This window comes from Crotalus tigris, unplaced genomic scaffold (genome assembly GCF_016545835.1).
Source record: "Crotalus tigris isolate CLP2741 ecotype Arizona unplaced genomic scaffold, ASM1654583v1 scf7180000017551.9496454, whole genome shotgun sequence".
NCBI classification, from domain to species: Eukaryota; Metazoa; Chordata; class Lepidosauria; order Squamata; family Viperidae; genus Crotalus; species Crotalus tigris.
The window spans coordinates 395,561-407,755 of NW_024096469.1; the positions used below are offsets into that span (position 1 = coordinate 395,561).

The 12,195-nt window shown below is 42.3% G+C and overlaps 1 protein-coding gene across 1 annotated transcript in view; it reads right to left on the bottom strand.

The window, feature by feature from the left end:
* Nucleotides 1-8,527, bottom strand: part of PXDC1 (PX domain containing 1) — a 28,635-nt gene extending 20,108 nt beyond the window's left edge. The window contains exon 1 of the mRNA XM_039342654.1: nt 7,859-8,527. Within this exon, the coding sequence (XP_039198588.1) occupies nt 7,859-8,114 (256 nt within the window). The 5' untranslated portion in view covers nt 8,115-8,527. The remainder of the gene's footprint in view (nt 1-7,858) is intronic.
* Nucleotides 8,528-12,195: the final 3,668 nt, after the last annotated feature.

Here is a 12,195-nt window from a genome sequence, read left to right on the forward strand (position 1 = left end):
ACATTTTTGTTTGCAAACCACAGGCCTACTCTGCTTGGCATAAATAGCCTTTTACAGGAGAAAAGCGAGGAGCATTTTAGAATGAGAAAAATCCCTTTTTTTTTTCAGAAGATGCATGTGGATCCAGAAGTCCTCTGCAGTGGGGAGAGAAAAGGTTTCCATTAATTGCCTCTGCAGCTGTTTATGTTGCCTCTCAAGCTGCTGCAAAAAATTCTCCAGTTTTCCACACCACATTTTCAGATAAGCTCAGGAGAAAAGAATATAATGGGAATGTCAGCTTCTGCTCCTTCTTCGCTCAACTTTTGCAAAGTGCTCCTCCAGGTCAGTGATTCTCAACCCTTTTAATGCCGCGACCCCCAACTGGTCGTAAGTTGAGGACTACTCAACCGGTCGTAAGTTGAGGACTACTCAACTGGTGCAGCACCTTTTGCAGAATGGGACTTTTGGTGGGCTCAGCAGGGCAGAGACAGCCTGGACAATTCCTATTGGCTTTTGAAAGCCAATAGAATTAGACTCTATTCAAGAGAGTCTATTCTATTGGCTTTCAAAAGCCAATAGAATAAAAGGGAGTAGCACAGCTAAGGAAAAGGGAAAAAAATGGCAGACTGCGTTGTTTGGCGACCCCTGTGAAATGGTCGTTCGACCCCAAATGGGGTCCCGACCCACAGGTTGAGAACCACTGCTCTAGGTAGATCTGATCCTGTACTAAGGCTTTGGGCAGTGGTATAGGTAAAAATATCAAACAAGTGAATTGACAGAGGACCTCAGTGTTTTTCAGGCCCTGGTCTCCACTGTACAAGTCTTGCACAATCGCCAACGTGATTCTTTATTTTATTATAAAATATTATTTTAAATATTCAGTGCCCCAAATTTTACACGATTATGGCATTCTTCTCTTTTAGGTTTTATGAAAACACCCTATAAAAATCATAAAATTTGACAACTCTAGGAGGATCATTAGATGTCGTCCCTATTTTATATGAATTTGTAATCATCTGAACTTCGGCTTAGTGTCCTATGGTCTTGTGCAACTGTTTATTTCATCAATAATTCTTAATTTAAGGGGAAAGAATACAACACAGAGGAAGATATACATTTTATAAGGCTATTATAAAGGGCTCTGCAAAGTGGACAAAAGTTTTATCCTTGTAAAAAAGTCTTTGCGATTCAAATTCCTACATATTCCTACATATACAAAAAGTCATGGTGGTACAGTGGTTAGAATGCAGTTACTGCAGGCTAATTCTGCTGACTGCCAAGAGTTCGATCCTGACTGACTCAAGATTGACTCAGCTTTGTGATCATGGTGTCTCCCCTGCCAGGTAAGTAAGTCCACTTGGTGGATTTGTAGAAATATAAAAGCTTTTTGGATTAAGATTTGGTGGAACATTCAAAAGATTTTTAGGAGAAAGATAAAGTTTACTCCACAATTATTTTTATTGGGTGTTATTGTAGATTGTGATGTTAAAGAAATTAACTTGATGTTGAATTTGATAACAGCTGCAAGGTTATTAGTAGGGCAATATTGGAAGAAGGATTGTTTGCCTACTGTAGAAGAATGGACACTTAAAGTGTCAAATTTAGCAGAAATGGCGAAAATTTCTGCTTACTTGAAGGATCATTCACAAGAAAGATACATTTCGGTCTGGAGAAGATGGATAGATTATATTCAGAATAAATATGGGACTAAAAAGTTCCATCTAGTTTATGAGTAAATTTTAGAGTATTATTATTATTAATAGTTTATTATAGTAGAATTTTATTAGTTTTATTATTATTTTTAGTATTAGTATTGTTTAACAATTTGGATATTGTATTGTTTAATAATATTGACTTGTTTATATTATTATGTTTATTTTTAATTTGTTTATACCTATATTAAAGGGGAGTTAAAGCGCATTATGGATTTGGTTATTTATATAGTTGGTTAATGTTAGTTAGAGTTTGATTATGTATTCAGCTCTGGGAAGTGGGGGAGGGAGAGGGGGGGTTTAGGGTGCGTGGGTTTTGGGGTGTATACTGTAATTTTTATAAAACTTTTCAATAAAAAAAAAAAGATTGACTCAGCTTTCCATCCTTTCGAGGTTGGTAAAATGAGGACCCAGATTGTTCAGGACAATATGCTGACTCTGTAAACCATTTAGAGAGGGCTGTAAAGCACTGTGAAGCGGTATATAAGTCTAAGTGCTGTTGCCCTTGCTGTATTGTGTTTTCAAAGGAACTAAATTATCTTCTCACCAATTCTACAACTTCCATCTCAAATCCTGAAAAGTAACACATGATTCACTGTGTTGGGGCCTGGCACAAGCAACTTTGTCAAAATATTTCCACTACGCTATCCTCAAATCTACTGTGAACTATTAATACTGAGATTTATTTATTTTTTTTAGCTGAAGAATTTTTGCATTTTTGTTGGTTGGTAGGTTTCTGCAGTAGTACCGTATATTTGACTGCAGATGGCAGCTTAGAACAGTAAGTCTCTGCCAAAATTCTTTCAGCTTCTTGCTTCCAGCTGAGGAGAAACAAATGTGGGAATAACTTCACATTACCCAAAATCAGAAAAAAGAAGCAAGAGCCCAGACAATATAATAAAGATTACGTGGCAGAAGCAGAGGAAAGTGAAACTATGTGAATCCCTGAGAGCCAAACTGCAATACTGCAGATTAGCAGAAACACCTGAAATTTAATTGAAGATAACAGGTCCAAGACTGCTAAAACAGGTAACTCTTTCTCTGTCTAACAAATATAAGAAACCCAAAGAAACTAATCCTCAGGCTGAGAATTTTCTCAGTAAGGTTATTTTCTCTGTGTCATCAAGTAGTCCTGGGTAAATTTAGGCATGCTTGTTGTATACTTGTTGCCCAATTCATTCACCAGAGTTCACTGGTGTTTGCAAGAATACTGCAAGAAGTTCACAATGTAGAATTATTTTTTCCTCCTAGTATTTTCCTCCAAGTGTAAGGGGGGGGGAACGATCAACTGAGTGTTGATCGATTGGTTGTGTCAGGAATTGACTGACCAGCTTGTCACCTTAGCCTGGTATCGTGGGCTGAGGATCACCCTGCCAGCTTTCATGCCTAAGGCAGAACTAGAACTCACAGGTTTCCTGCCTAGTCTCATGCCTTAACCACTAGATCGGGGGTCCCCAACCCCTGGTCCGTGGAACGGAACCGGCCTGCAGCATGCCAGAAACTGGGCCATGCAAACAAACAAAGCTCCATCCGCGGGATGCAGGCCGCACACGAAACCACACCCCCTCCAGTTTGCAGAAAAAAACTCTCTCCACAGAACTGGTCCCCGGTGCCCAAAAGGTTGGGGAGCTGCTGCACTAGATCAAAGTGGTTCTCCAAAAAATAAAAGAAAAGCTAAAATCTTGCAAAAAAATGTGTCATGGTCATTTGAAATCTTGTGCTCTTTGTCAATCCTATGTGTCACTGCCAAGTCAGATTCTGACAAGGAAAGGGACAAAGAACAGCCAGTTCCTGAATTGCTGGACAAACCACTCCCTCCCCGTGCAAGGGAACATGGTGAGATGGGCAGAGCAAAGGTGATCTGCAAGGCTCTTTGCTGGAAATGGAAACTCACCCTTCCAAATGACCAATATGGGGTTGCTTCTATTTAAGAAGAACAGTGAGCTCAAGCCTTTTCATTGGTGACAACCGTTTGTTGACCTACACCTGGTGTGCCTTGGCTCCCAACCTGAATTTTCACGTTTATGACTCTCGACTTGGACCAGCTGTCTGATCCTTGGGCCTGCTGTTTTTTTTTTAATTTGGATTCTTTCGCACGGCAAACTTCCTGGACTTTGGGGGACTTGATTTCTCTTGTCTGTGTGTGCATGCTTGCCCACACATTTCCTTTGCCACCTGTTTATTTGCTTTAAAACTTTCTAGTAAAATTTGCAAACCTCTCTGTAGGTTGCACGTGTGTGGTCTGAGACAGGACACTTTATCTTTTTTGGTTACATAAGCTTAAAAATGAAATTAATGTGTTTGGGGGATACTGTCTAGATAGAAAGAGTCATGATGCCAGCAAGCGTTATATAATTAATGCTGATTTGTGTGCTGGTCTTTAAAAGCCTTTGATGATGCTATAAGGGCATGCACAAAGAAGAATGATGGGAAATGCTATTGCACCCCTAGCTGATTTCTGGTAAATAGAAGACTCAGTACATAAGGCTAGTGGTAGCCTCATCAGAAAATTTAATGTTCTTGGAAATCTTCTGAAGCCACCAAAAGCATGAGCTAGCCTTATGTACTTAATATTAATTATCTTAATTAAACTGTCGTTCAGACCAGTGCAGTTCAGAACTGCAATCTGACAACGATGATATAAATGAGTATCCCAGTGATATTAACTAGTTCCTTACCTATACAATACAATATCTCTCTTTCCCCTCCCTTCATCCAGTATCCAAAAAGTCAAGTAAAGACATCAAGAGGAGCTTATGCATAGTATGATCAGCTTTAACCCTGGTTTGTTTATGATGAAGTTTCACCCATTTGCTTAGTAACCATATTCTATGGATTGTATGATTAAAGGAACCCTGAGGGAGGAACAATTTCTAAATAATAATAAGCTCAGCAGGGACACAATTCAAATATATTGTGGTCAACGAGTTTCTAATTCTACTGACCAAAGGAAGTTCCACAGTGTGTGAACTCTGCCCCTGACTAATTTTAATCCTTTAATAAAGTGTGATTATCAACCAACTAGAAAAGATGTGGTATTCTTCAAAGTTATATCTTCTGGCCACCATATAGCTGCCAACTCAAAATAATTTGCAACATTCAGCAAGCTATTATTTGAGCTACTAACCAGACTTCCAAATCTCAGAGCACTTCTCCAACCAGAAAAAGAAAAACGTATGAGTCTAGTCACCTCACAAGTGCTTTACTTAGTGGTCTGAAAAAAATTACTTGAACTACCTATATCAGCATGAAATCAGTGTTGTCAGGATGCTTTATTCCTTATGAGGATTACGAGGCATTTACAGCCTTACCACAGATGCTCAAATTTCTCTAAGGATGGTAGCCCAGAGCAGAGAACTAGCTATGACGGTCTCAGCTGTGACTTTATACTACCTAGCCAGGAGATCAGTCCATAGATTTAGAGTTGCTGAAACAGAGGACTCCATCCATTTTTCTCCCTCTAAATCTATTCAACAGTTTCAACAGCGGCTATGTACCGCCTGTGTACATAGAGCTTGAGTACCCCATTCAGTTTCCCAGCAATGAGAGCCAAAGTACAATCACAGAATTAACAACAAAACTGCCTGCTAAGGATTTTAACGTGACTTGACTGCACTGCTTGTTCTTACAGCCATCCACTTGCCATCTTATACATGATCCCATGAAAAGCCACGCAAGGAACAAGCAAGGCCTTCTACAACATAGCATTTCATTCTTCTTTTTAAAAACAATTATAATAAAGCACAAGTGTAACTAAGGCTACAATTTGGGAGAAACAATGAAATGGAGAGAAAGCTTCTTAACATTGCAGAAAGGGGTCTATATTTAAGTTTAATTTTATATCAACAATGGATATTATACAGATGTTTCCTCTATTTTCAGTCACTTAGCCCTTTTTTCCCCCTCACATTTAGATAAGTTTAATGACCATAATCAATCTAGGATTTTTTTCTTCACTGTATACCACTATCATTTTTCTTTTCTTTTTTTGAGTGCTATAGTTTTTTATATTTATTTAGAAATCTTAAAATCCTTGATCCTAACCTCCCTTTTTCTTTAATATATTTCTTTTATTTCAGTTAAAATCAACCCCAAAATGAATAAAAAAGGGTTTGTTGATACACCTTAGGCTGAGAATATCATCCAAATGAAGGAGGAGTTATGATAACAGGAATAAAAATATATAATATAGGGTGTTTACATTTTCAAGGTGTTATAAATGTACATTAGCATTTAAATATTTGACTCTTACAAATGCTACCAAATACCTGATAGAGTCAAAAACCCTTTGTTAGAACATATTTTATACATCAAATTTAATCTGCCTGTGAGAAACACATACATTACTTGAATAGATGCATACATGTTGGATGGAGAACTGGATGAGCCATATAAATATCAAATGTAAAACTTGCCAACATGGTGATTACATCTGAATAACAGAGTCAGGAATAAAACCTGTAGCCTTTAATTGCCCTTTGTGACAAGTGTTTTTCTGGGATTATCTTCAATAATTATCTAGATTATTCGTTTCTGGAACAGATAATCAATTTATGACAAGAATAAGTTGGTTCTGAGGATCTGTTCTGTCATTCCACCTGAGCTATTTTGTTTCTACTTTTGTTTCTTATAATGGGTATTTCTGGGAGCTGCGCTATAATTATAGGATTCCGTTGCAGACCCAGGTAAATTCAAGGTCCTGCAACATTTATAATCTTGAAAACAGCATGGAAAAGCTAGTTGATGATAGCACATTTTTAATGGATTTTACTATTTTAAAGCATCTATTTTGATGTATGTTTCAAGTATGTTCAACAGCTGAGTCTACAGTATATAGTAATTTAGAAATCTAAAGGAGCAGAATAAGGCTGGAAGAGCAAAAAGATTTATTAATTTAAATTTAAATGCCACCCAGCTCACTGTTCAAGCAACTCTGGGTGGCACAGGGCTACTCTGGGAGGCTCAGAAGGATCATCTGCCCCCCCTTGCTATCATGGATTCCTGGATTAACATTACTTAATTTGAGTATCATAGTTAGCTTCACTTATCCTGCTGCAATAACTGGTTATCTACTTGTGTCGATAAACATTTGATGAATTAGGATGTTCAGCAATCATATACACAGACAGAGGTGATTACTGATAGTCCAAAGAACAAACAGGACTCACTTGTATGAACAACTAGTACAGGTAATTGGTATCTGTAAAACAAAATGTATTATCAGGCTATTCCCTTGCTGTTTTCCTGTTATCAACCTCCCTACCAGTTACGAGGTAGAAATTTAAGATGCAATCATAAAGTTGCGAACCCCATGCCAAAGTGACCCAAAAGTCAGAAAATCCAAATAAACGAATTTAACACAACTCCCCATACAACAGCAACCCCAACTATAGTAAAGTTTCATTTTGGGAATGTACTTGAACAATCCTCAGAATTAAAGGGCAGTGCAACAGGCCAACTATTTTCAACACAGACCCACACAGGACTTCTCTGTTTCAAAAGCTGAATTTAAGGAAGTCTAGGGTGGAGCTGACCAGCCACGTGGCTCTCTGCCCCTCTATTTCTACAGTCCTCCTATAGCAAAGGAGAACATTCTGTCCCTGTGGAACCAGCCCCATTCATTCCCATCTTCACTCTTGGTCATTAGCAGAAAAATATTTATCACAAGTATTTCGTATTCACATTTTTGTGGTGAAGCCTTGGGGGAAGGCGTTTTTTGGTATGCCCAGAGACATTCTATTGATTACAAATGTCAAGGATTGACTGAGACCAGGACCAGTTCTGAGTCTATGTCTGAAATGGTATATAGGGTTTCCTGCCTGAGCAAGGGGTTGGACTAGATGATCTCCAAGGTCCCTTCCACCTCTCTTGTTCTGTTCTATTAGAAACCGGCTTAGAGACACTACGCCCTATCCTGGTTGCCTTCCTCTACTACAAGGAAGGATTCAGAGAAAACGTCGGGTCTATTTAGGCTTGGGCAACAAATAGGTTTAATAGGAGGCGAAAAATTTCTACCACCTCCCCCCCACCACCACCACCCCGATCCTTCAACTGTGGCGGGAAGGAAGCGCCGCTCCATTTCAGGGAACTTCCTCTCGCCTTAGCGGCGATGCGCCAAGTGGGAGAGGATGGGGGAAGAAAGTCAGAAAGCGAGGCAGCCGGCAAACCTTGGAGGAAGGGGGACTGTGACAGCTCCGGGCGATCCTCCGGGAAGGAGTCCAGCAGGCGCTTGAAGAGGCGGCCCAAGTCCGAGTAGCTGCGGTGCAAGTAAAGGACGTTCCGGTCCGACCACTCGGCGCGGATCTCAAAGAACTCCTCCTCGTCCCCGCGTCGGTTGACGATCAGCCTCCGGATGCCGTTCACCCAGCAGCCCCGCACGTACATGTTCACCAGCGAGGTGCCCTCAAACACAGCCGAGGCCATCCCGCCGCTGCCCGCGCATACCAGCCCGCTGCGAGGGGACGGCGGAAATCCTCCGTCCTTCTCCAAAGCCGCTCGCCGTCAGGAAAAGGGAGCCACCATGGTCGAGCTGGGCGTCGACGGCACAAGGCGCTGCCTTCAAGCTCCGCGCAGGGCGGCCACAGGCGCCTCCAGCATTCTTCGCCCAGGCGAAGGCGAGGAGGGGAGGGCTCAGCCGTCCTCCTCCTCCTCCTCCTCCGCCGCCGCCGCCGCCGCTTCCACCCTGACTACAGTTGCTTTTTGCCGCCACCGCTTGCTAGTCACAAGCGCGGGCTGGGGCAGAGGAGCTGTCGGGCAAATCAGACGGACTTCTGCTTTTCAGGCCGAAGGGTGGCGTTGCGTTGCATCTGTGGCTTTGACGCTTCTTCCTTCCCCCCCCCCCCTCTTTTGCAATCTTCCTGAATGTTTGGGAGGCAGGGCGAAGATTTGGGGCCGAATTAAAAAAAAAAAAAAAAGCACGCGCGCCCTGACAAGCAAACTGGGCGTTTAGGCTGCGGGCTTCTTTTTTCCTGTCCGAGATTCAACACGTGGAAGGAAAAAAAGAAAAGGAGTGGGGGTGGGGGCGGAAGACGCAAACGGCACCCCGCTCCCTGGAATCTAGTCTGTCCGACTCCCTTGGCAGGGGAGGTGCTAGGCGGGGAGTTCTCGATCGGATGTTGGCAGAATATCGATTTTTGGCAGAGGCCGGCTTTTTAAAACGGTCGTGACGCAACAGCCCGAAAAAAGCAACAACAACGGATCAGTTTGCTTGCTTACTGGAGGAAGAGGATTGTGGTGAATCGTGGGCAGAAAAGACCGCCGGGATGCTGGCTTTTTCCTGTCGTAGATATCTCTTGCCCCGCGGGGCTGGGGAGGTGAAATTTAACTTCTCCGTTTCCTTGCAAGAAAACTCAAAAGTGGGTTTTCCGGAGGAAACCAGTCGATCTTTCCCGCTTCGGAGAGACCAATATAGTCTCCAGTGAAGCAACTGGCGCGTCTCCAATTTACTCGCCTCCTTTCCGCTGAGCGCGGGTTAAACCGAAGTGTCAAAGAACCGGAGCGTGGCGCAGATATTACACGTGCAACTCCCACCCCGGCGAGGGTTATTCGGAAACGGGAGAAGTGAAGTCCTAAGCTCTGTCTGCAACAGCTGGAAAGGACCGATCAGATCTGGGTCCTAATCAATCCAGACTCGCAAACCATAGCTGGAAAAGGCAAGTACAGGTAGTCCTAGACTTAACAACAGTTCGTTTAGTGACCATGCAAAGTGACAACAGCGCTGGGAAAAGTGACTTAACGACCATTTTTCACAGTTACACCTTTTGCAGCATCCTAACGGGCACATGATCAAAATTCAGACACTTGGCAACTGGTTCATATTTATGAGGATTGCTGTGTCCCGAGGTCATGTGATCGCCTTTTGTGACCTGACAACCAAGGTCAATGAGGAAACCAGATTCACTTAACAACCTGATTACTAACTCAGTAACTACAGTGATTCGCTTAACAACTGTGGCAAGAAATGTCGTAAAACAGTAAAATTTACTTAACAAAAGTCTCACAACAACAGAAATGTTGGGCTCAGTTGTGGTCATAGGTCAGGACTACTTGTACCAACTATAAAAACCGGCCCGTGCTAAATCGTCCTCATGTACAATTATGTTAAATGGAGCAATTCAGTTCTCCTTATCCAAAAGATTGACCCAGAAAGAGCGTGTACCAGAGTCAGCTTCAGGTTGGCTAGACTTGGGTCCAGTGGGCCCCCTCTACAATCAATGGGGACGCGGTGGCGTTACTTAAGATTGAAAGATGGCAGAATGTTAGACTCTTACAGCACAGTATGTGTCTTCAAGTCAGGAATAACTTCTGGCTACTGCCTAGTCCCAGTTTACTTGGCAGAATTTTTGGAAGCTGTTTGCCATTCCCTGCTGCCCAGGGTCGAGAAACAGTGACTGGCCCAAGATCATCTAGCTGGCTCCGTGAGGGACTAGAATTCCTGGTCTCCTGGTTTTTAATCTGGTGCCTTAACCACAACACTAAGCTGACTGTCTACGCTCAGAGGACCATCTCCTAAACATTGGTTGCCTGAGTTGAAACAGTGTCTTCCCTGCCTGCCTGGCATAATATCCAACACAGTTATTTTGGGTCCTGAGACCTAATCCCACAGCAGTTCCCCTACCAGTTAAAAGGCTGTAACAACAATTATCAGTTAGCTGCTCTTTTCATGACATCCAACATCTGCTGACTGCTGCAGATACCACACTGTCTAATGTTAGGATCAGTGTTGTGCCTTGCTACCACTTTAAATTCCTACTGTGGCCTGATTAAATAGAAGCTCTGCCTATTCATCCAGCTCTGTTTGGAAGAGAAGATGGAAAAAAGAGATCGAAGCCTATTCTTAGGTCCAAACACTGGGCTTTTCCCCAAAAGCCTGGTGATGAGGCAAAGCCTGCAGTCTTCACATGATGGTAGGCTTTGCCTTCAATTTACTCAGATGCAAATAAATCTTTGATGCCTGTGCTGGACAACTTTTTTCCCTCTTTCCCCCAGCAAAAGGTCACGTCCAGAAAAAGGATATAGGTAGTCCTCAATTTACAACAGTTTACTTAGTGACCTTTTGAAGTTTCAGCGGCACTGAAAAAAGTGACTTGTGACTGTTTTTCATACTTGCAACCGTTGGCAGCATTCCCATGGTCACGTGATCAAAATTCGGACATTAGGCAACTGGCTCATATTTATGATGGTTGCAGTGTCCTGGGATCATGTGATCAGCTTTTGTGACCTTCTAACAAGTAAAGTCAATGGACAAGTTAGATTCACTTAACAACCGTGTTACTAGCTTAACAACTGCAGTTATTCACTAACAAGAAAGGTCGTAAAATGGGGCAAAATTCCCTTAACAAATGTCTCACTTAGCAACAGAAATGTTGGGCTCAATTGAGGTCCAGGACCACCTGTAGTTGATATCCACTAGTCTTGAACCATTGGTCCACCCGAAAATGCATTCTAAAAAGCAGTGGTTGCAGTCATGCCGTTAAGAGCAATACTTAAGTAACTTTTTTAAGGAGCGTAAAATACATTCAGTGCCAGAATCCCATATGGGACAATCCATTCTGAGGTTCCACTAATATTAGCTGGCAATTGGACTGCTTCCTGATGGATTGCAGTCTATATTATTATTGGAAAAACTTATCAATAGGATTTTCTTACTCGGTATTAAGCTACAAGTCAGCTCTGTAAGGAAGCCACTTTTTCATCCTTCTGTTCCTTACGGTTCCTTACGCATCAAGAGGAAATGCAATAAAAACTCTGGGAGAAGTTCACTAATTGTTTTTAAACACATGTTCTGCTTGAAATTAACACATACGAAAAGAAAAACTCTGTGGCCTCATTTCGAAGCTGGGAAAGAGTTATGCCTTTGCTCAGTGCTTGGTGCCACCGACCCACCACAGACATAATTAATGGAGGAAGTAAAGTTTTTCCGTCGTCCTCCTCAGGCTGGATTGGAGGAGATGCTTCATCAAACACAAGCACAGATGTCTGCTCTTGGCTCCAGGATCCAGCTTCAGGAGAGAGACAGATTTTACTTTTTTTCAAATTACGTTGAGGAAAATCTGACGTGCGAAGCTGGGGGCTGCAGAGCAAAACCTCTGGAGGGAAGACTGGGCTGAAAATGAGGACATGGTGAATTGAGGCCTTGCATCAACTTCTCCAGAAAGCAGCCTTGGACCAAAGCCCAAGATGATGCAATGCTGTTGGAGCGACAAAAGTTTTGGCTGCGAATGCCAGTGTTTGACAACAGTGGTAACGAGGGAGAAGAGGAAGTCAAAGGGTTTTGCTTTTGAGCAAAGAAAGCCACATTGGGGAATGGAATTGGGGGGGGGGGGAAATGCTTAGTTACATTTCTTAAAATTGAGTGGGATGGTTTTATCTCTGCCTGGAAAGAATGGGGTGGCATTTCAAGAGGTTTGGATTGTTCCCTGTTGATTTTAAATCTGATCCTGAGAAGGCACTTCCTTTCTACAACCAGATTGCTCCAACTGGGGGCAATTATATTACATTCCAT